The following is a 21,359-nucleotide window of genomic DNA, read 5'->3' as shown; positions in this document are numbered from 1 at the left end:
GCGACGCGATAACACTGTAATTCATATTTCATGCCACGAAATAGAACTTGCTGACGACACTCTTTCCTTCGACGCGTAAAATATGCGCAAATGCAAGGGAAATAGGGAGTCGCAAAACATTCGCCTATCGAGGAAATTGAGAGACTGCGTGTTAACGGCCCCGTTCAGGCCTTCTCTTCCCATCTCACACTTTGCTCAAACATCCTACGTTCGATGAAAAACAGGTACGAGAACGAATAGTCACGTCCACTCCTTCCCTCCCCAGTCTCCCTTTCTCCATCCTCCCCAACTCTCCGACATGAAAAGCCTTTCAACCGGAACATCATATATGCGCATGTTCCACCTCCGTCTGCCGCGTCCCTCGGACCCCGTTTTTTGTTCGACTTTCCTTCGATTTCTTGCGCAGACTCGCACTTCGGAAATCTCGGATAAAGAAATTGTGCTTGGCAAAGCTTTGCCCGATTCATGAGACGGAAGGGTTTCTTCGGGTCTCTTCTGCAGGAGTTGATGGCGTATACATGTTTTCAAAAACAGGTCCAAGGGTCCCGCCGTAATGGGCACTGGGCTATGCGAGGCACCTGCAAATACCTATACTTTCAGAACAGGAAAAGACATGAGATGTGAAGCACCCCCCACGTTCTCCCCAAAGCCAAAATCCCAGCTGCTCCGAGGTCATGTAAAACATCTTGACATTGCCATGACAACTGGATCCTGGCCACTACAGCACGTATATACAGTCATGCTCGCGCTGCGAGTCACAATGGGGTGCACACCACTGGACTATTATTTTAATGCGACAGCATTAGGCGGGATATAAAGGAGAAAACTGTCCGGCGCCGTCAGCGTCGTCTGTGTGAAACCTCCAGCGGTGTTTGGGCGCATTGGGCCACCTGCCCCTTCTCCTTATCCTCCTCTCCACTTGCACGGGAGAGGAGGTAGATGCCGGACGAAGAATGGCGCAGCAAAAATGATTCAGACAACAGCCGGCCTACGTGCAAAGTACACAGCCTCCCGAACAACTCTCTGTGCAAAGAAGTGGTGGGGTTTTAACATAGTGAAACCGAGTAGACGTGCGAAAGCATGTGTTCATTCTTCGCCTCTTATTTCTGGCGTCTACATGTGCACGCAACCATCGCAACCACCTCGCCCCCCCCCCCCCCCCCCCCTCCCTGTCCTCTCTTCCTGTCCCCTCACCTCTTTCATTTAATGTCTCCATTCTGCCTGCTATCCTTTATTTCCGCTGCCCCAGCTCAGGTGCTTCAGTATCGATGGCAGATGCGGGGGCTAGCAAAAATCTTTTCCTTACTTTTTATTATTTTTTTTAATAAACCACTTATTACTACTACTCTGTTGACAGGCTCCCGGGACGCCTGCACGTGCTCTTTTCTGCACAACGGAGCGGTTATTTTTGAATTAGCAAGCGTTTAGGATCCACCTCCTGAATTATTTACCAGGAATATCAGCACTGTAAACACTCCAAATAAGACACTTTATAGTTAGGGGCCTTGGTTGTCGGGTGAAACCTAAGTTACTAGATTCTTGCACCCCGAACAGATTTCTTAAATGTCGGGTTAAGCTCAAACCCGATTTCTGCCTGAAAATAAGTCTTCTGGGTAACTTAGTTTTCCTTTGCGGAAAGCTGAAGACATCATCGTCCTCATCAGTCTGCCTACGCCCACTGCAGGGCAAAGGGATCTCCCATGTCTCTCCAATTAACCCTGTCCTGTGCCAGCTGCGGCCACCCGGTGGCTCGGCGGTTACGGTGCTCGGCTGCTGACCTGAAAGACGCGGGATCGATCCCGGCTGCGGCGGTGGCATTCCGATGAAGGCGAAGTTCTAGAGGCCCGTGTACTGTGCGATGTCAGTGCACGTTAAAGAATCCCATGCAGTTGAAATTGTACTGAGCCCTCCACTACGGAGACCCTCATAGTCTGAGTCACTATGGGACGTCAAATCCCATAAACCAAACCACCTTATACCTGCTAACTTCTTAATCTCATCCGCCCACCTAACTTTCTGCCGCCCCAAGCTACGCTTGTCTTTTCTTGAGATCCAGTCCTTTACTCTTAGGGCCATCAGTAATCTTGCATTCACACTACATGCCCTGTCCAAGCCCATTTCGTCCTCTTGATTTCGACTCATCATCAGCCTGACTACGCCCACTGCAAGGCAAAGGCCTCTCCCATATGTCTCTCCAATTACCTCTGTTCTTTGCCAGCTGCGCGCATCCTTTGCCTGTAAACTTATTAATCTCATCCACCCACCTAACTTTCTGCCGCCTCTTTTGTTACGCCTGCCTTCGCATTACATGCACTGTCCAAGCCAATTTATTGCTCTCGATTTCAACTAGGATATCATTAACCCGCGTTTGTTCCCTCACCCACTCTGCCCGCTTCCGGTCTCTTACATCTATCATTTTTCTTTGCATGGCTTGCTGCATTGTCCTTAACATAAGCTGAACCATTTTTCTTTAGTCTCTACGTTTCTGCCCCTTAGGTGAGTACCGGTAAGGTGCTGCTGTTGTACACTTTTCTCTTGAGGGATACTGGTAAACTGCCATTCATGATGAGAGAACCTGCCATATGCGCTTCACTCCATTGTTATTCTTCTAGTTATTTCTCTCTCATGATCCGGATCAGCTGTCACTATCTGCCCTAAGTATACCTTTACCATTTCCCGCACCTTGCTGCCAATTGTGAACTGCTGTTCCCTTGCTAGACGTACCAGTTGAACATTACTTTGGTTTTCTGCATGTTAATTTTTAAGATCTACCGTTCTGCTCTGCCTGTCTAACTCATTTATCATGCTTTGAAGCTCATCTCCTGAGTGACTTAGCAAGGCAATGTCATCAGCGAATCTACGATTATTTAGGTATTCTTCATTAACTCTTATCCCCAACCGTTTCCAATTCAGGCCTCGGAATACCTCTTATTTGTAGTTTTAAGTGGTTTTTGAGCATTGTGTATGTGCTAAGTACGCTAACCCAAAAACTGTTACTGCGGTGATGCCCGGGCACGGTTTTGAGAAGTCTCGTTTGACATGATTTCAACAGCACTGGCGTGGAATACAAAAGGTGTTCCTTCAATTATGTGTTTTCAGCTAGAAAAGAAGAATACAGTCATCGACTCCAGTCAAGTGGGGAGAAAACTTGAGCGGCTGGTTTATTCGGCTCATGAAATGCACATATGTTGAGCTTATGGGCCATTTAAATGAACTGCTTCTCGCTTGTATCTGGCTTTTGGTCTGTGAAAAAATCTGACATGCTTCTTGCGGAATGACCAATATGCCACCAGTGCATGCAGGGTTCGTCCGGTTAGAAAGAAAGAAAGAAAGAAAGAAAGAAAGAAAGAAAGAAAGAAAGAAAGAAAGAAAGAAAGAAAGAAAGAAAGAAAGAAAGAAACCGCCGCTGTTGGCAACTTCCGCTTGGGAAACTTCTCAGTCAAGTGTGGACCGGTGCCGCCATCTGGCAGCAAAGCACGAAACTATGTTGATGCAACCTACAGGGCATGATCGAAGGAGTTTTTTCAGGATAAAAGGTGAATAGAGAAGACCTACTTCTAATAGCCAGTTACTACGAAAGAGAAATGGAAACGACGTAACAGCTCTAGAGTGCTATTATGCGATTATTTTCCTCCGATAAAATTTCGATAGAATTCAAAATATTATCAAAATGACCAATCATGCCAAAAAGCCCACAGCCTCCTTGTTGTAACCTAGTGTTTTTATTTCTTTCATCAAGTTAGCAACTACCTTCGCTCTCGAGTACATGGCCTTTATACCCATATATGCTCAAGAATCGACTGCCTACATTAGTATCCAGTTAAAACAGACAAACAACCTCCTTTCAGGGCACCTAGAATTTTTGTATTTTTATTGCCTAATCGAGATAAGCAACTGAGATCCCTTCTTAATCTCTAGCTTATCCTGTCCATAATCCTATCCATAATTCATAATAGAATAGAATAGAATAGAATAGCCTATTCTATTCCGTTCTTGCATCTCGGTTGCTGGTGACCCTGAATGCAAAGCAGCAAGACGATCGGGCATGCAGGTCGCGACGGTTGAAAGCATTTCCCAAAGGCTGTGGCATAAAAAAAAATAAAAAGAAACGGTGCGGTTGCCAGGTCACAGCCAGGCTTCTGCAGAGAGACAGAAATGAAACGGGTTAGAGATTAGATTGGATTATACTGATTAGATAAAAGCGGGCGAGAAGTAAAGTGAAAATGAGTCATGCCATCGGCAAGCATGCGGAGGATTAGTGGAATATGAGGGGTAGAGGGGTTAGAGTGGTAGTATGACATATCGGATCTGTCAAAGAAAGCAGAGCTTCTAGCGTCCTGCATGCAATGAGTCGAGAGAGAGAGAGAGATAAGGAGGAAGAGGGAAAGCAGGGATGTTAACTAGAAGGGTGTTGTGGTTGGCTATTTGCAACTATTTTATATTACTGTTTTTTTGCCCTCAAACATGTAAAAACTATATAGCATGCTGTTACAAAGTTATGGCTACCGCACTGATGCCTTTCAAATGCGATGGTCAGGTGCGCATGCGCTTGTTTCATTTTTTCGGTCTGGTTTGGTTTACGGTGGTTTAACGTCTCCAAGCAACTCAGGCTATGAGGGACGCCGTAGTGGAGGGCTCCGGAAATTTCGACCACCGCGGTGACACCAGTTTCATTGTTTCAGTCTAATGCGCATTCTAAGGCAGCGTTAGCACAATCCAGCTTGTTCAGTGCCGACACCAACGCCGTGGTGCACAGCAACTTGGTGTAACTGATGTAATGGTCTCGCAGCGCCACCTGCCATCGCATCAGCAAGAGCGAGTGGCAATAAATGAAACCCGAATACGAACGAACAGCCTTATCTACAATTTGAAGTGGTTTTTGAGCATGATGTATGTGCTAAGTACGCTAACTCAAAAACTGTTGCTGCGGTGATGTCCGGGCATGGTTTTGAGAGGCCTCGTTTGACGTCATTATTTCGACCGCATTGGCGTGGAATACAAAAGGTGTTCCTTCAACTATGTGTTTTCAGCTAGAAAAGAAAATACAGTTTATCAAGCAAGCAATAATCTACTGGATAAAAATGCCAGGTACGCCATGCTGCGGGCACACCAAGATAATGATGATGATGATGTTACGCATAACGTTACGCATGAGAAAGACAACGTTACGAAGCAGGCGCGAATCCCGCTTGGATCCCAGCTCAGGCGGTCAGCCTGGTGGCAGGGCACATATCCAGCCTGGATGGGCTCGGGCCACCACAGGAGAGGCGCCCCGGACTACGGGGGCGCCCATTCCTTCTGGACAAATAGATTTTTTGCAGTCAATGAACGACTCAATCAATCAATCATCGCTTAAAAGAATGTCGCCTCGCTCCTGCCGCTGCTCCTGTCACTCGCAGTTTTTTTTTTCTTCTTTTTTTATGCAATCGCGGGCAGCGCCCTCTGGGTTGCAGCCCACAGTGCCCATAATGACTGCCAGTGCACGGCAGAGTTGTGACAGGAGCTGGAAAATGCGCAGAAAATGCAGTTAGTTTTGCAAGTACAGCCGTGGACAGAAGCCTTCAAGCCGTTTTTTTTTTCTTTCTAGTCATGTAGTGGCGAATTTATGACCCGACTGAAACTCTGGGCTGAACGGCAAATCGTACGGCCAGGTGATTTTTTTTTTATCTAACACATATTGCGGACCCTGCGGTTCAAGCAGAGGGGCACAGTAAAAAATAAAAGTAATAACCAACTGAGCAGCGACATTTAAGCAAATGTAAATCTGTAGAAAATTTTAAGTGCGAGAGGTTGTTTGTAGCGAATTGTCTCCGACTAATACTCTAGGGAGAAAGAAATCCTAAATGTGCAAGTTTGAGCAAATATGGAGTAAGTGATTTGGGTACTGGTGTCTTGTATTACTAGTAATCAGAGGTGCTAGGTAAAGGGAAGGGTTCATTGCAAGCATACTCTTAATAAGGTTTCAAATGATTCCGTCTTCCTTGCTTTCGCCGTAATTAAAGGGTCGTGCAATTGGCCACCATAGTTTCGCAAGGGGAGGAGACCCGTGATGATTTGCTAAATACCAAGCTGACAGTTTCAAGTTTTCAAGGCGCATAATAATCAAACTAGTGTTGGGATCTCATGCTGTACGTGCGTGCTTTAACTTCGGTCAGATAAAAAAAAAGTATAGTAATTTTGCATTAGGACCGACGTTTCTAAGTTCAAGCCTCCGCGAGCGGAGTCTTCGGAACGCAGAACAAACTGTATTAATATGCATTTTCCAGGACAAGTTAGAAGTAAAGTAGAAAGCCAAGTATTTCAGGCTATCATCTGAAGGACCTAATGTACATGAAAACACAAGGGGGGGGGGGGGGGGTCTTTTACAATGCACTCGAGTGAAGACATGTGACTGTCAGCAAATATCCCCATTTATGGCACCACTTTGAAGAGTTATTTAAGTAGGTATACAATGCAGGCTGAATATTCGGACAGGTTACATCTATAAACAAAACAGAAACATCAGCAAAAAGTCTAATTTTCACACCAGGGCATCAAAAAGAGCAAAGTGCCTAAAACAGTACCCTGTGTTATCCTTGATGTAACTGGAAGGGTTTCGAAAATTTATTCGTCAATTTTAACGCACTCAGCCCGTCTTTTCAAGCAAGCAATAATCGTTTTGAGTTTAAACATTCCCTTTCCGCTTGTAACTTTATCAAAGGCTTTGGTAAGATCTAAAAGGGTTGCATAATTTTGGTGCTTACTGTCGAGAGACAAGGCTTAAGAGTGATTACCCGAGCAGCTGGGTTGCTGTACCATTGACGCGTGCTATAACTCCGTGAGCACAATATCTTCACCAATAGATCATTTATGTAGTTTACCGCAAAACGTTAAAGATATTTAACGTAATTTTGTAATAGGCGATCCCTGTTAAGTGTAAAAAAAAAAAAACTTCAGCCAACTTCAAGCATCTGGCAGTTGTCCTGACGAGAGTGGAGTACAAAAAATTATTGCAGAAAATGAGGCAACAAGTTCAGGCGGTCGCTTGAGACATATGCTTGAGATTCCGTCAGGAACACAAGAAGTTTTAGTTTTAAGGTTCAGCGACATTTATACAACTCCGAAATAAGGAAAAAAAACTGATCAGATGTGTTTAGGGCAATTACCCAAGTTGGAATGGATATGTATTAAGTGAGCAATTTCACATTAGCGTCCACCTATGCGCAGCCGCACGGCGGCACTGTAAATCTTTAACAGGAACTTTGAAGTTAAATAAAAATTCGTCTTAGTGCGGAGTTCGAACCAAAAATTACATTAGATTAGAAAAAAAATACTTTAGAACAAAATTTACATTAGCTACGCGCGTCTTCTGCAGCTCGGTAATGAAGACATTTGACACAGAAAATGGGCTGTGCTGTGCTATGTCTCCGTCATCTCCAGTTTGCCATCAAGCTATATTTGCGAAATCCATTCTTTTTCTGCTTCATACGCTGTACATAAGCGAAACAAAAAAAAAAGATGGAGAGCAAGTAAAAAGTAGCATGCGTGCTTTAGGCCATTACCAGATTGCAATCTTTTCCTTACTGCTATGCATTTATATGCTCGCCCAATCTACATTCACGGTGTTGTGAATGTAGACAAATAAGTGACAATTTGCAGTTCTCAAAGCAATACAGCACGAGTGGACACCACTCCTTTCAGCCTATCTGTTTCTGAGGATCTTAGCTGCTAAAAATGCCCATTAGGTGCCGCTACACTTATTGAAACTTTCAGAGAAAAGCCGCTCATCATTTTGAGTAGGACTCAGACGGACAGTTGGTAAGATGTTTTACGTCGTGCACTTATTTCGAAGATGAAGTTCTACGCTTCCATTTTATTAGAAGCAGGATTTTTAGAAGGATCTTTTTTTTTGTTTCTCATTTGAAACGCGTTCAGAGGTGCCCTATTTGTGTTTCCGGTGCTCTCGAACGAGCCTCGTCGTTTGAGTCATCACAGCTCTAGTTCAAACCAAAACGAGCTTAATAAAATGTCGTTGCGACTTGTGTTTCACAGAAAAGAGACGCGTTTAGTCGGGCGAGTACAAAAATAAGAATGATAATAATATTTACAAAAAGTATTCCAAAAAAAGGCAATACTCCTGCCAAGCGCAGTGAGAAAAGCTTCACAACGTCAACTGATGGCATGCAAGATATGTCATACATTACAGCCACTAGTTCACATAACAAAGGCCCAGTACTGACATTTGACGTTTACTAAGAAATATTCAGCAACAAATGAAATCTGTTATTGCGGCACATTAAGAAAAGGAATGCTCGCAAAATTCTAGCAATCAAGACGAGGAATTGACCTGTATAATACCTATCCATACAAATAAAATGCCAACTAATATCATTCGCCGTCAAATGTACTATATGACTGAACAGTCATCGTGTTTCATTACTTTATTGCCTATTTGGTGAAGTTGGATTACATTTGCGCACTGCAGTGAACACCACTTAGGACGAGAAATTACACCAATGCAGTTCAGTTGCACTCAGGAACTTTTCTGCTGAGCGGTAAATTAAACTAAAGTAGGGTGTAAAGTAGGCATATACTCACCTGGATTGAGCACATCGTAAACGATGCTTGCGGCCGAGGCACTGCAGTTCATACTTATGGGTTGAGCCGGATACCATTTACGACCTTCGATGTCGTACCGCTCGACCAGGGACACGGTCGTCAGTCCTGGTGGGGCGGGAAGGGCGGAAATAAATCACTAAAGGTAAGCTTCATTATTTATTACTTACTCAACCGCCCTTTTTAGAAGCTTATGAATTGAATTGAATTGAATTGAACTGGCTGTTGGGGAAATGAAATAGCTCAGTATCTATCTCGCATATCGGCGGACACCTGAACCGCGCCGTAAGGGAAGGGATGAAGGAAGGACTAAGAGAAGAAAGGAAGAAAGAGCTAGGTGCCGTAGTGGAGGACTCTTGAATAATTTCGACCACCTGGAGATCTTTAACGTGCACTAGTTTCGCTCTCGTTTAGTGCTTGCTCATAAGCTTCTACCCGCCGCGTGGCCCAGTGGTTAGGGCGCTCGGCTACTGATCCGGAGTACTCGGGTTATAACCCGACCGCGGCGGCTGCGTTTCGATGGAGGCGATACGCAAAGGCACCCGTGTGCTGTGCGATGTCAGTGCACGTTAAAGATGGCCGGGTGGTCGAAATTATAAGATCGAAACAATCGCAGCAGTGACTATGGACAATGAGCGGACACCTAGACACCTTTCAACCTGAATTGCGGTAGCACAAGGAGCCCGTCGAGGCGCTTTTCGGCACTTCCTATTTGCTGACGTAACTTCCGGTCTTCATTTCCTGATCAGTGACGTCACTTCCGGTCGTCGCTTTTGGTTGTACGGTGTCAAATTAAACGCTTGCCATGACCACGCATCACGTGTGATGCTTAATCATATACCTGATCATACACACCGACCATATGTGATCATGTGACCCGACACTTGGAATCGACCCAGCTGTGACACTGAACACCGCCAAACGAGCCGACGAGCTCGTTATGCTTCGCATAATAAGATTACAACGTTTTAAATGTAATGGAATGTGTTGTTTTGTTTTTCATTTGTCTGGAGATGCCTCCATGGCATTGGGTTGCACTTGCATCTTCGTTGTTGTACATGAACGAGTCTTCATCTTGTCTGCATCTGCTCCGCCATTGCTTCTGAGCAATGCAAAAGGCAGTGAAGCTGGTGTCATAAGGAGCGTAACATCCTGTAACCCTTTCCTGTCTCCAGAGGGTGTATCAGGCGCTGAGATGAATAAATTAACAATTCATAAATCTACTACATACCACCAAAATGTCTCCAAAGGAGAGGATAACGCTCTAACATACGTTACACACAATTAGAGCTCAAGGGGTGCCGTAAATGCTCCACTACACTGCTACAAAACAAACCTTATTGCTTGGTTACTTTTGACAAAAACGGTACAGCAGAATCTCATAAGGGATTTGGGATGGTTCTAAAGCGATGCCATATAAACACTTCGTCAGAATACGTCAACTTCGAAAAACTCCGGAGACACCCTATAAGCCTTGTTCGCTCAGCAGTATTACGCGTATAAGACGGAAGATTAGGAATATAAGGTAAAATGTGAGCTTCTTCGTCGAAACGCCCCGTAACTGCTAGTCGAGATGAACAAGAATTTCCTTATACCTTGAACTTTATGTCCACCTATCTTGATAGCAGTGTTCAGTTAACTACTCGTGCACTTTTTATTACGCATGTTCAGCTGTTTCTTGTAGCACTTGAGCCAAAATTGATTATTGCTGGAGTAGACGCAGGGAGAGACGAAAGCGTTCCTCAGGCTCTATAATTATACAAGGAGTTTTTCTGGCATTCCTCCTTATCAACCCTTTAAGCGACCTATTCCTTTCAAATTCTATTGCAACGTCCCATTTTATATCTGTCTTCTAAATCTTTTTCGGCCGCGGGCTAGTTCAGTTAGGTAGTTGCGGTGAACGCGGCAATTTTATTTTCCTTCTCATGAAACAACCAATAGCTACCACAGGAAGTCAGATCTTTATCGTAACAGCCAGAAGCGAATAGGAGGACAACACAAGGACGATAGGTGAAGGCGCTGAGCTTGGTCTGAACTTCAAGATAAGTGCTTTCATTTGTCGTCCCTTGCGTTGTCCTCGTATTGTTTCTTGCTGCTACGAAAACGACGCAAAACCATAAAGTCCAACAGCCTGTATTCAAGGCGTAAGATGTGCGCGTTTCTCGATATCGCGGTCTTTGGCTGCGGGGAGCGAAATTGCAGTAAACAAGGAACCTGGAAGGGTTCCGAAATAATCATCTTGAGATATAGACTTGAGATGTGAATGTAAGTTCGCTTATACTTTTTATATGTATATTTCGTCCAGATGGAATACGCTAGAACCACCTGTTGCTTCCTATCTTTGTGGCACCTGGATTGCTTCAGGGTGCTCCAACTACAGGCTCCAGTGGAGTCTATGTATACGGCTACCCGCTGAACGGGCAGACAGAGACGTTTTGACGAACGCTCTGCGTTCTTTGTATAGCCTCGTGCGCATGCGCAAGGGACGAGCACTGTGCGTGTATACACACCGCTGAAGCCTCCTATCGCGTAGATAAACCCTTCAAGGACGACGGTGGCGAAGTTACTCCGGGCTTGGCTCATGCTGGGCAGCTCGGAGAAACGAGCCCTCCTGGTGTCGAGCTGCTCCACTGGAAAGAGAAACGCGGAAGAAGAAGAAGAAGAAGAGGAAAAAAAAAGTATTATTTTGCTGTGATGACAGGCTGTTGCCACTTGGAGGTGGGGGTAGGCAGGATGGCATACAAGCACTAGTTATGGTAGGGAGGGAGATAGGGCTTTTCGAGGATGGTGTAGAGGCGCCGCGAGACAATGAGGAAGGAAGGATAGAATAGATCCGACAGCTGTCAAGGTCACTTTTCGCGCATTTAAGGTAGCGCGTTTTCAAGCTGATTGGTCATAATGACAATCACCGATTCGTCCAAACATAGGCGCGTCACTCGTGACGTCTGAAGTCCCCCTCTCATTTCCTTCACCCATGTTCCTTGCTGCATTTGTCACACTGGACACCTTACTAATATGGATTGGTACAGATTGGTGGATTAGGTAGCATGAGCGAAAGTATTGACTATCAATGCGATCGATACGGCAGTGTACGCGTTAGCCTTAGTGTTCACCCCGGCCGGAGCAGCCGCTGCCGCTGACGGGTTCAGACCACGCGAGCGGGTGGTGCGACCCACTCCGTCAATTACGGTGTGACACGCCATACTCTCGCTACACTCTCCCATATACCCGCCACCGGTCGCTTCCCACCCTCTCTTCGTCTTCCCACTCCCACTTTTCTTCTCCATTGAAAGGGGAGAGGAGTCTCCCTATCTTCTCTTCGTCGGCAGCCACCCGCTGCCTCTCTCCACTTTGCCCATTGCCAACAAAGGTTTCATAAGGACAGAGGGTCAGATTTTTCTAACATGAAGTTCTAAAACTAACGCAAATGATAACGCGTTGAAGAGCACAATAATATTTTTTTTGTTCACAGCCACTGAATTCGAAATGAACACCTTTCCCTGCGACATTCACTTCTTTTATACGCTTATTTTTCTGCACGCTTATTTTAATTAAACGCCTGTATCCTTACTGCGTTATTGTTTGAACGCATTATTGCGTTACATCATCGCCTGGAGTTTAGCGCATTCCCTTCTTGGTTGCCGCTGCGCCAATGGACCAAAACCGCTACTACTACGACCACAAGTTTTTTTTTCCACCCCGTGTCGCTTTGTAATCCAAGAAATACGGTCATAAATTAAAAAGCGTACTTGAGGACAGACGCGTGACGCCATTGTAGCCACCGATCACGTAGATGATATCCTTGTGCGTGGCGACCTTGACACCGCTCCGAGGCGTGGACATCGTCAGAACCCTGGTCCATGTGTTCGATGACGGGTCGTAGCACTCGACGGTGTCCAGCACTTCCCGACCGGTAAAACCACCCACGCTGACACGAAAAAAAAAGCAATCGATGGGGCGAAGCTTTTAATGCACGTATGAATTCTAAGTACCACGCCCAACCCTCAAGGACGTATGCACCCGCTCTCAAGAACGCATGCCATAACCGGACTACTTGCACGTCCTTAGTATAGACCTGCCTTCTGCAGGGGATGCTGGCTGACCACGATTGAGAGCAACGATAAACGCAGTTTAGAGCAAGGCATAAAAATGGACAGTGACCGAGGATCACTTCACAGAGTATGCGCTGCTTTGATGTAACATGCCATCAGTATATGGACTACAGAACATGTCACCAGTTTAGAATAGAGCCTCTTGTCTAAGCGCTAGTGCGAGTTTTCTCCCTCGATTCTTCCAACAGTACTATTCCCTAAAACCCCACATCAGAGTACAACAGCTCGTTCGTTGTTCTAAACACGGCAGGGGAAATATCGGTTCAACAATACATAATCGCATTTCTCTCCAACAAGCTCTCAAAAACAGATCAAGTTGCCGGAAGGCAACGGGCCATTCAATCCATTTTCAGATAATTAGGTTCGTGCCCTATGACAGTGTCTTTTTGCGTGACGTCCAGCTATCGATCTTCACTGCTTTGACGAGAACGCCTCTGCATCATCAACTAAGCAGCAAGGTATGTCTGCTAGCTGGTCCTTGTTCGGCGAGCTGACTTCCAGTTGCATGCGCATCCAGTTTTGTTAAACCAAGCTCACATGTAGATTCTTCCTGCAGCCGTCGTGGCAGCAGCGTCACTTCTGACGTCATTCATGGCTGCAACCAGGGTCCACTGATTCTTCTTGGCGTCGTAGCGTTCGACGCTGCTCGTCCGCAGGCGGCCATCAAAGCCACCCATGGCATAGATGAGACCCTGCGACGGGATGAACAGTCGAGAAATCCGGGCAGAGACCAGTCACAAAAAGAAAAAAAGGCTTAGCATCGTCATCACCACCACTGTTAGAATTTCTTTTGAACCCTTTTAGTACAAAGAGAAGACTTGTCGTGCGTCACCGATAGCTAATTGTCCTGCTGTTGCCCAGCGTTGCCGCAGAGCAACACCTCCAATATTTTGAAGCGAAACGCTTCACTACGGTAGGTAAAGCAGTTTTCGGGTAGGCAGCACAACGACCTTGAACGACCTTCAGCCCAACCAAGGATAGCTGTGTATGTGGCACAGTTATAATGTCAAACCCTTAACCCTTGACCTTGACCCATGACCTCTAGTTGACCTTTAGTATTTGGCATTGAGTGACCTTTGGGTTGACCTTTGACCTTAAGAACATCCGATGGGGTGATGTGAAGCCACGTGATGACCTCCGATGGGGGTGTCGTAAGACCATGTGGTACCACGTCATAGCCACGTGGTCGTGTGGGTATATACTATAGAACGGCTGCCGCGAGCGTGTAGCGGAGCTGCCATGGACGAGCCTCAGACGAGCCTTAGCAAACATGCTTGCTTTTCGCTGAATTCCAGGGCTAGCCATGTTGAGCCACTGCCATTGTTTTTCTCGCATACCACGCCAGTTTTTGTCTTTCTGTTGTCGGCTGTTGTAAGACAAGAAAGGCCCTTTGAAAGTCATAACATAAAAAGAACAGACGGCTGGACTCGCTTAATTCTTTTTGTTCAAGGGACTCACGGAAAGAAGCCGGTTTACCAGTCGTCGCATGTTAACGAAAGAGATGAGCTGCAGTTGATTGTTAGCATATATTCTAACAATCAGTATATTGCACACTTCACTCTAAACAGAATGGAGTAAAAAGAAAGTAAGCTAGAGCGCACTTACTTTTTATAAAAAGGAGTGCGCTAGAGGAGCACTTTACTTCCATACGGGCGTATTCGTGTTTAAAGTGCGCCTCTGCACTGCATAGCAATGGCTTGTGAACGCGAGATTTAGAAGAACGAAGAGAAGCTGTTCGGGGGCCAACTCCTCACCGTGCTAATTTTAAATAAAGCCGGGTTCTTTCCGACACATCATTTGTTTTATGCCCTGTATGTTTTATGTCCTGTGCGTTCAGGTGCTAGAATAAAATTTTAAGCATCAAATGGTTAATGACCAGCGGCCGAGGCACCCTACTAACTGCTAAAAACTTCCCGCGGAATGTGCCTAGATTTGTTGGATGCAAGTTTCGTTGCCGGCATCTTTGAAGTGATATCAATTTGAAACGCATGGTCGTCAAGTATATCTATGCCCTTCTAGCTGCATTCTGCGTTGTTCTACCACAATTAATAGAAAGGCCGCCCCTGAAGAACAGCTTGACCAGAACAAAGCTAGAATACGCGTCCCCCACTTGGAGCCCTAAGCAATTCTATTTGTTCACGTACATCACTAGAATCGCTACAGAACCGAGCCACTAGATTAATTCATTCACGCTATTCACACGATATCAGCATATCATCTTTAAAAAGCAGAGTTGAGGATAACAAATCTTGATAGCCTTCGTCGTATCGCCTGTATGTGCTTATTTCATGTTTTTTTACACCTCACTTCGTATTCCAGCCTACATTAGCCCTCCAGCACGCATTTCCCTCCGCATTGGTCATCCCCTGCAAGTTGCCCGTCCACCGACTCATACTACAACATTTGCTGCATCATTCTTTCCTCGCTCAGCCAAGGACTGGAACGGCCTTACACACGACGTCACTGCAACCACCTGTCCATCCTCATTTCCGAATTGTATAACTGCAGTATTTAACGATTAACATCCTTGTACATAAAACTGGATTATATCTGTACTATAAAGTTTCTTACTATTAACTAGAGGGAAAGCTGGCGCTCCACCTGTGGGAGTTTGCATGGAGCTTCCTCGAAATCACCTGTACCACCATGGGCGCTCTAAGCATCATGGGGCGGAGAGCTACCGACTGCAGAACTACAACTTTTGGCCAAAAAATAATGAAAAAAAAACAAATGTTTTTCAGTAATCAGTAATGTCCTTTCATTTAATATGCTGTCTATAAATTGCAACAAACGAGCAGAAAAGCGTGTAAATGCAAAGTTTGCTCAAAATAAGCTATGGCTTGCTCTCCTATATTGGCCAAGCATTGCAAACCACAAAAGCCAATATTTCGTGCTTAACAAGACCACTTTTAAAAAGAAATATGTTTTTGAAAAAAAAAATGTCGCTTCAACATTTTAAAAGGTTTTTCTACCGCATTTTGGAAAACAAAACCCTTTCATTGGCGTCGTGGGCTGTTGAGTTTTCGATACTATGGTTTTTGCACACTACTTCTACGCCGAAGTCGTCTAGGCGCGGAGCGCACCATGGATACGGAATGGGACATCTCTGTAACGCCACTCTGCGTTCCTGAAAAAAACCTACTGTCCTGCAGCAAGTAGCTCACCTCCCCATGATGCTTTGCGCGCCCGTGGAGGTACAGGTGCAGTGCCGCCAGCTTTCCCTCTAGTTAATAGTGAGAAGCTCTATGATATGTACCCCCATTTATGTAATATCCCCTAATTTGGAATCTTTAAGGTGATAAAGAGATGTGATGTGATGACTGTTGCGCATGGTACGTTCCGCTGTAACGAACTTCATCGCGTTAAAACGGGAGTGGACAAGAGCAGACGCGAGACAGAACTGGTTGCCTTCTCCCTCATAGCGGCTTGCCTGCAGTGTGGCCACGCTGACGTAGCAGCGGGCTTGGAGCATGTTCGCCTTATGGCTCCACCGGTTCAGGTTGACGTCGAAGCACACGACGGAGTGGTAGCACTCGCGGCCGTTGAAGCCGCCCACGAAGTAAATGCAAGAGTTCAGAACCGCCGCGCCATGGTACGCCCTGCATATTCGATAAGGTATGCTAAGAGAAACAAGGTTTTGCCATGTGAGCTAGTTGGTTCAACTGCGTAGATTTTTGCGGCACTAAGACGACGGACAGACAAAAGTATAGACTAACAATGCACTAATTCAATTCAATTAAATTTATTCAACATTATGGAGATGTTTGGTGCGCGGACAAAAAGCCAGAAAAAAAGGCTTGACAGAGGTCGACGCATCCTACAAAGAGTTGACAGCAGTGTACACGAACAATTCATTATAATAGTTTGTTTATGAGGGTTTAACGTCCCAAAGCAACTAAGGCTATGAGGGTCGCCGTAGTGAAGGGATCCGGAAATTTCGACAACCTGGGGATTTTTAACGTGCACTGACATCGCACAGTGCACGGACCTCTAGAATTTCGCCTCCGTCGAAATTCGACCGCCGCGGCCGGGATCGAACCCGTGTCTTTAGGGTCAGCAGCCGAGCGCCATAACAACTCAGCCACCGCGGCGACTAATTCCTTATAATATTATTTACATAAGCATAACCAGTCATATACGTTATAATAATAGCAATTACATATGAATATGGCGTGAAACAGCACGTGAACACTAAGAGTAACAATAACAAAAAAAGCGAGTACAAATCAAAGTGACACAGCATTGTTGGTAGTGCTACGAATGCATCAGTATGATAAATTATTCAGTAAATAAGGAAGAGTATAGAGCAACATTTGGCAACCATAATTGGCTCGAGTTCTAGGCTTTTTCTGTGGCCCAAGGCCCATTTGCAACAAGACTTTATGCTTAAGTTGTGAGCATGCGCATTAGAATGCCCAGGAGAGGCTGGCATAGCGTGAGTGCGTCGAAGCACAAAATAAACAAGATGAGAGAGGGGGTCCTCAGCACGCTAACCAACGTTTCGAGAAGTTGTCTTGTCTGGTGTGCCACAGTGCCCTCCTTGAGAACATGAACCAATTCACAAAGTAGTCTGCCATTTCACGTGTAGACAAATGTTGTACAAGAAGAAGGAAAAAGGGCATGTTTGTCTAAAAAAAGGATGCCGCCACCGCCTGGAAGACGCTGAAGTAACGAGCATTAGCTGTTTGGTTTACTAGAATTTATATGAATGAGATTAAAGTGAGTCTAGAACGTTGTCAACGCCGATACCAAGGAACACAATGAACCACAACGGAATACAGCTTCAGTGCCACGTTTCTGCCACAACGTTGTCAATGCCAACGCATGTAGCGCACATCTGCCACCCTCATTTGGCCGCCAGCTTGGATTATGACGTCATAGTTACGTGGCGGCCAAAGTCGGTAGCCATCTTGAATTAATTAATGACGTCACCAGTTAATTACTATTATTGGCCGACATTTTGTATATATAAGTGACGTCACCAATTAATCACATACTCGATATACTAATGACTCCACTAATCAGTCACCAGTTGTGTTGCTATATCGATTTACTATGGGGGCCGCCATCTTGAATTCCTCGGATGTAGAAAATTTCCCGCCGAAGGCAGGTGGTCGCAGACCCCAAGAAATCGAGAAATGTGGTGCACGCTCTTAAAAGAAAAATGCGATTCGCATACCGGGGCGTGGTGTACTGGTTTCCTATGAGGCGCCAGGTACCGGTGCGGCAGTTGAAGGCGTGCATGTTGTTGGTCGCACCCGACGTCCATCCGCCAAAGAGGAACAAGATGTCCTTGGGGATGCGTGGGGTGAGCCACAGCTTCGAGGAGAGGTCCACGCCGGCGCACTCGCCGAGCGCCATCGACTGACGAGTCAGCGACTGCGCGGGGAGGACAATCGCGGACAATCTAGACATTAGTCGTCGGCCATCATTTGAACTCTGTTCATATTCACCAAATGAATTCGCGCATTTCGGGATAATAAGACCTTTGATACAGTGCAGATTGGTGTGCATATGCACAGTCGAACCTCGTTATAACGAGACAGTCTATAACGAAATAATGGATACAACCAAGAAATGGCCATTCCAGTTGGAAGCTCCGTCAACGCGGGCTATAACGAAGCTGCGTCTATAACGAAGTAATCGTCGGGCCTCTTCAGCGTCGTTATAAAGAGGTTTAACTGTTTCTATCTTAGAGCATATCATCGTCAACATCCCAATCACCTCTAGTCAGATTTCATCTACATTTGGATAAAGACATCTTACATTGATCTCGGAGTCCTGTACTGCAGCCGCCCGCCCTATCATGGCAGATTGCGTACTCTTATATCTCCCACGTTTTCCTTATAGGAATCCACTCTATTACCAAAGGCTGCTATTTGTTATCTGTTCTCCGTATGGGTTCTAAAGAGGACAACACATTTTTTTTTGCACGAAAAAAGGGCAGCGAAGCCGTGGCGTCTGTCTGTGATGACATTTTTATTAATGCGCCGATAAATAGATTACTAAAACCACTCCCAGGTTAAAGAGTTCATTATCTTTTTGCTTCTGATGGATTTTTATACGTAGGGAAACGAAATACTGAAAACTCCCAGAAACGGCGTCAGCCTCAAGGAGTAGTATGTGAGCCTGAGAATAGATGGGTGGCTGGATGTATGAATGCTAAATGCACCCACCCGTTTGGAAACTGGGTGATGAAAAGGCTCATAACTTTATTCTCTGTGTATTTGTTACCATTCGTTCAACTTTAGAAAGAGCTAGCTTGAAATTTATCCTTTTAAGCGCAGGTTACACTGAATTTTACTCTCTGACGAATTTTAGTCCTAAACTTATCATTATCCTGACTTATATCTTTAGCTTACTGACCTGCTTTTAAGCCACCAGTCCAACCGTTTCTTACAAACGTATAACGCAGATACATTGAAATTACCTTCGTTATCGTCGAACTTTAGAGCCTTGAGGATACTTATTGTAGTAATAATAATAATTGGTTTTTTCGGGAAAGGAAATGACGCAGTATCTGTCTCATATATCATTGGACACCTGAACCGCGCCATAAGGGAAGGGGAAATGAGAGAGTGAAAGAAGAAAGGAAGAAAGAGGTGCCGTAGTGGAGGGCTCCGGGATAATTTCTACCACCTGGGGATCTTTAACGTGCACTGACATCGCACAGTACACGGGCGCCTTAGCGTTTTTCCTCCATAAAAACGCAGCCGCCGCGGTCGGGTTCGAACCAGGGAACTCCGGATCAGTAGTCGAGCGCCCTAACCACTGAGCCACCGCGGCGGATACTTATTGTCGTAAAAAAAGACATTTGAGCTAGTCGGTATAACATATTGGAAAATAGTTAGTATAGCACATTGTCTTGTGGTGCTGCTTTTACAAGATACTTATTGTGTCTGCTTCGACAACAGGATGGATACTACTAAATTCTGCAAAATATGATCAATAAGTTGGTCAGATTTACCACAGACTGCGCATGATTCATTATCATGGTCATATTTCTTTCTGTATAGCAATAAGCCTGGTGCTTTTAGGACTGTGTCATTTGTTAATTGTCATACGAATCAGAAAAAGCGGAGAGCTGTCTCTGCTGCAGAGCTGTCACACAGCTGTCTACACAGCTACACAGCTGTCTATACAGTCTACACAGCTGTCTACACAGCTGTCCATACAGTCTACATAGAGCTGTCTACACAGCAGTCTATACAGTCTACACAGAGCTGTCTACACAAAGCTGTCTACACAGCTGTCAATATAGCCTACACATAGCTGTCTACACAGCTGTCACTGCTACCTTGTTAGCCCAATGAGAACAAGAACGTGAAGAATATACAAAACACAGACGCAATCCCATACGTTCACTTTGTTACTAAGGCTGTGGTAAATCGCTTTGATGGAGACCAGTAACCTACCTGGTGGATGGCATTGAGGACTCTTAGGCTGTCTCCGTCAGCCTGGATTTGAGGATCAGTGACGACTCGGTCGAATTCTCTGTGCGAGAAAAGAAAATCGAAACACAACGGCCAGTCGTGTAGTGATCGATACAACGTATAAGAAGGCGCATTGACAAATCGTTCCTGGCAGAGTATGCTGTCTCTTATTCTCAAGATTGTCAGGCTGTACATATTGGAGCTAACCGAAAATGTAATATGCCGGATGGAAAGCCTCGTGGGTGTTATCCACCGCAGAGTTTGACTAGAAGTAGAAGAACTGAAGTAATGTATTTCCTCGCCCCCCCCCCCCCCCCAACAGCTCCAGAGTAATAAAGGAAATAAATTGCAGCTGCACACGTGAAACTGTAGGTGTCACAAACTGCAGTGGAAATGCGTTTCCAACCGAGTGGCAATTGAATCACTTGTGTTCTGTCGTGACATTCTTCGTCTATTCATCGTCCCCTTTTGGTGCCTATAATTAACCTGTAAACGACTACACGCAATAGAACCGGCGCAGTTTGTCTCACAATGCAAATTCTGCGATGAGAATGCGGACCTGTACCATATGGTATGGGCCTGCCAACAAAATCAGGCTATCACTGTTAATAACCAGCCAACGCAGGAGGGGTGGGAGGCAGCCCTGACCAGCTCGTACGAAAGGAGTCAAAAAAGAACTCATCGAAAGAGCCCGGGCAGCAGCCTACCCCAATGGTGTTCCGAACTGAGAGCTCCAACTGCCGCTACAACCTCCTAAACAATTTCATTAAAATATTTTCACCACCACCTACCCCAATGTCCTCACGGGCCCGCAAGGTACAGTATTAATTTTTAAAACTAATCAATAAATAGACTTTGTACTCTTCCCAGCTCATCTCGAAAACAAGGATACCTTTTTCGCACCAGCTCGGCGCTAGTTGGTAACGTTAACTAGTGTTCCTATGTATGCTCCCAGAAGGAACATAACTGTGCGACTGTTTTCCCCGCGCCGCTAGTAACACTGTTCGCGGAGCGGCGATATCACATGATCCGTCAAATGTCCCAAATCGTGTAGACTCGTAACCAACACATGGGCCGGAGGTGCCAGCCACTGTCTGCTTTGTTATCCGACTGAGGGGGTATTGCGAAGCCCCCATCGAGGTGAGGAGGGGTGCCTCCAAATTGCCTTCTCCTGTGGCTCGTGCCGCAAGAGAAGCGGCTTTCCCGCAGAGCTTGGAAT

General features: G+C 45.5%; 1 protein-coding gene across 1 annotated transcript in view; it reads right to left on the bottom strand.

The window, feature by feature from the left end:
* Nucleotides 1–3,852: 3,852 nt before the first annotated feature.
* Nucleotides 3,853–21,359, bottom strand: part of LOC144133519 (kelch-like protein 10) — a 33,184-nt gene continuing 15,677 nt past the window's right edge. Inside the window, exons 5-12 of the mRNA XM_077666672.1 lie at nucleotides 20,123–20,201; nucleotides 17,887–18,086; nucleotides 16,138–16,306; nucleotides 13,245–13,399; nucleotides 12,345–12,523; nucleotides 11,106–11,225; nucleotides 8,578–8,703; nucleotides 3,853–4,139 (exon numbers count right to left, since the gene is read on the bottom strand). Of these exons, the coding sequence (XP_077522798.1) occupies nucleotides 4,126–4,139; nucleotides 8,578–8,703; nucleotides 11,106–11,225; nucleotides 12,345–12,523; nucleotides 13,245–13,399; nucleotides 16,138–16,306; nucleotides 17,887–18,086; nucleotides 20,123–20,201 (1,042 nt within the window). The 3' untranslated portion in view covers nucleotides 3,853–4,125. The remainder of the gene's footprint in view (nucleotides 4,140–8,577; nucleotides 8,704–11,105; nucleotides 11,226–12,344; nucleotides 12,524–13,244; nucleotides 13,400–16,137; nucleotides 16,307–17,886; nucleotides 18,087–20,122; nucleotides 20,202–21,359) is intronic.

This window comes from Amblyomma americanum, chromosome 5, assembly GCF_052857255.1.
Source record: "Amblyomma americanum isolate KBUSLIRL-KWMA chromosome 5, ASM5285725v1, whole genome shotgun sequence".
In the NCBI taxonomy this organism is placed as follows: Eukaryota; Metazoa; Arthropoda; class Arachnida; order Ixodida; family Ixodidae; genus Amblyomma; species Amblyomma americanum.
The sequence above is the reverse complement of the archived record's forward strand: the minus strand, read 5'-3'. Positions and strand labels throughout refer to the sequence as shown.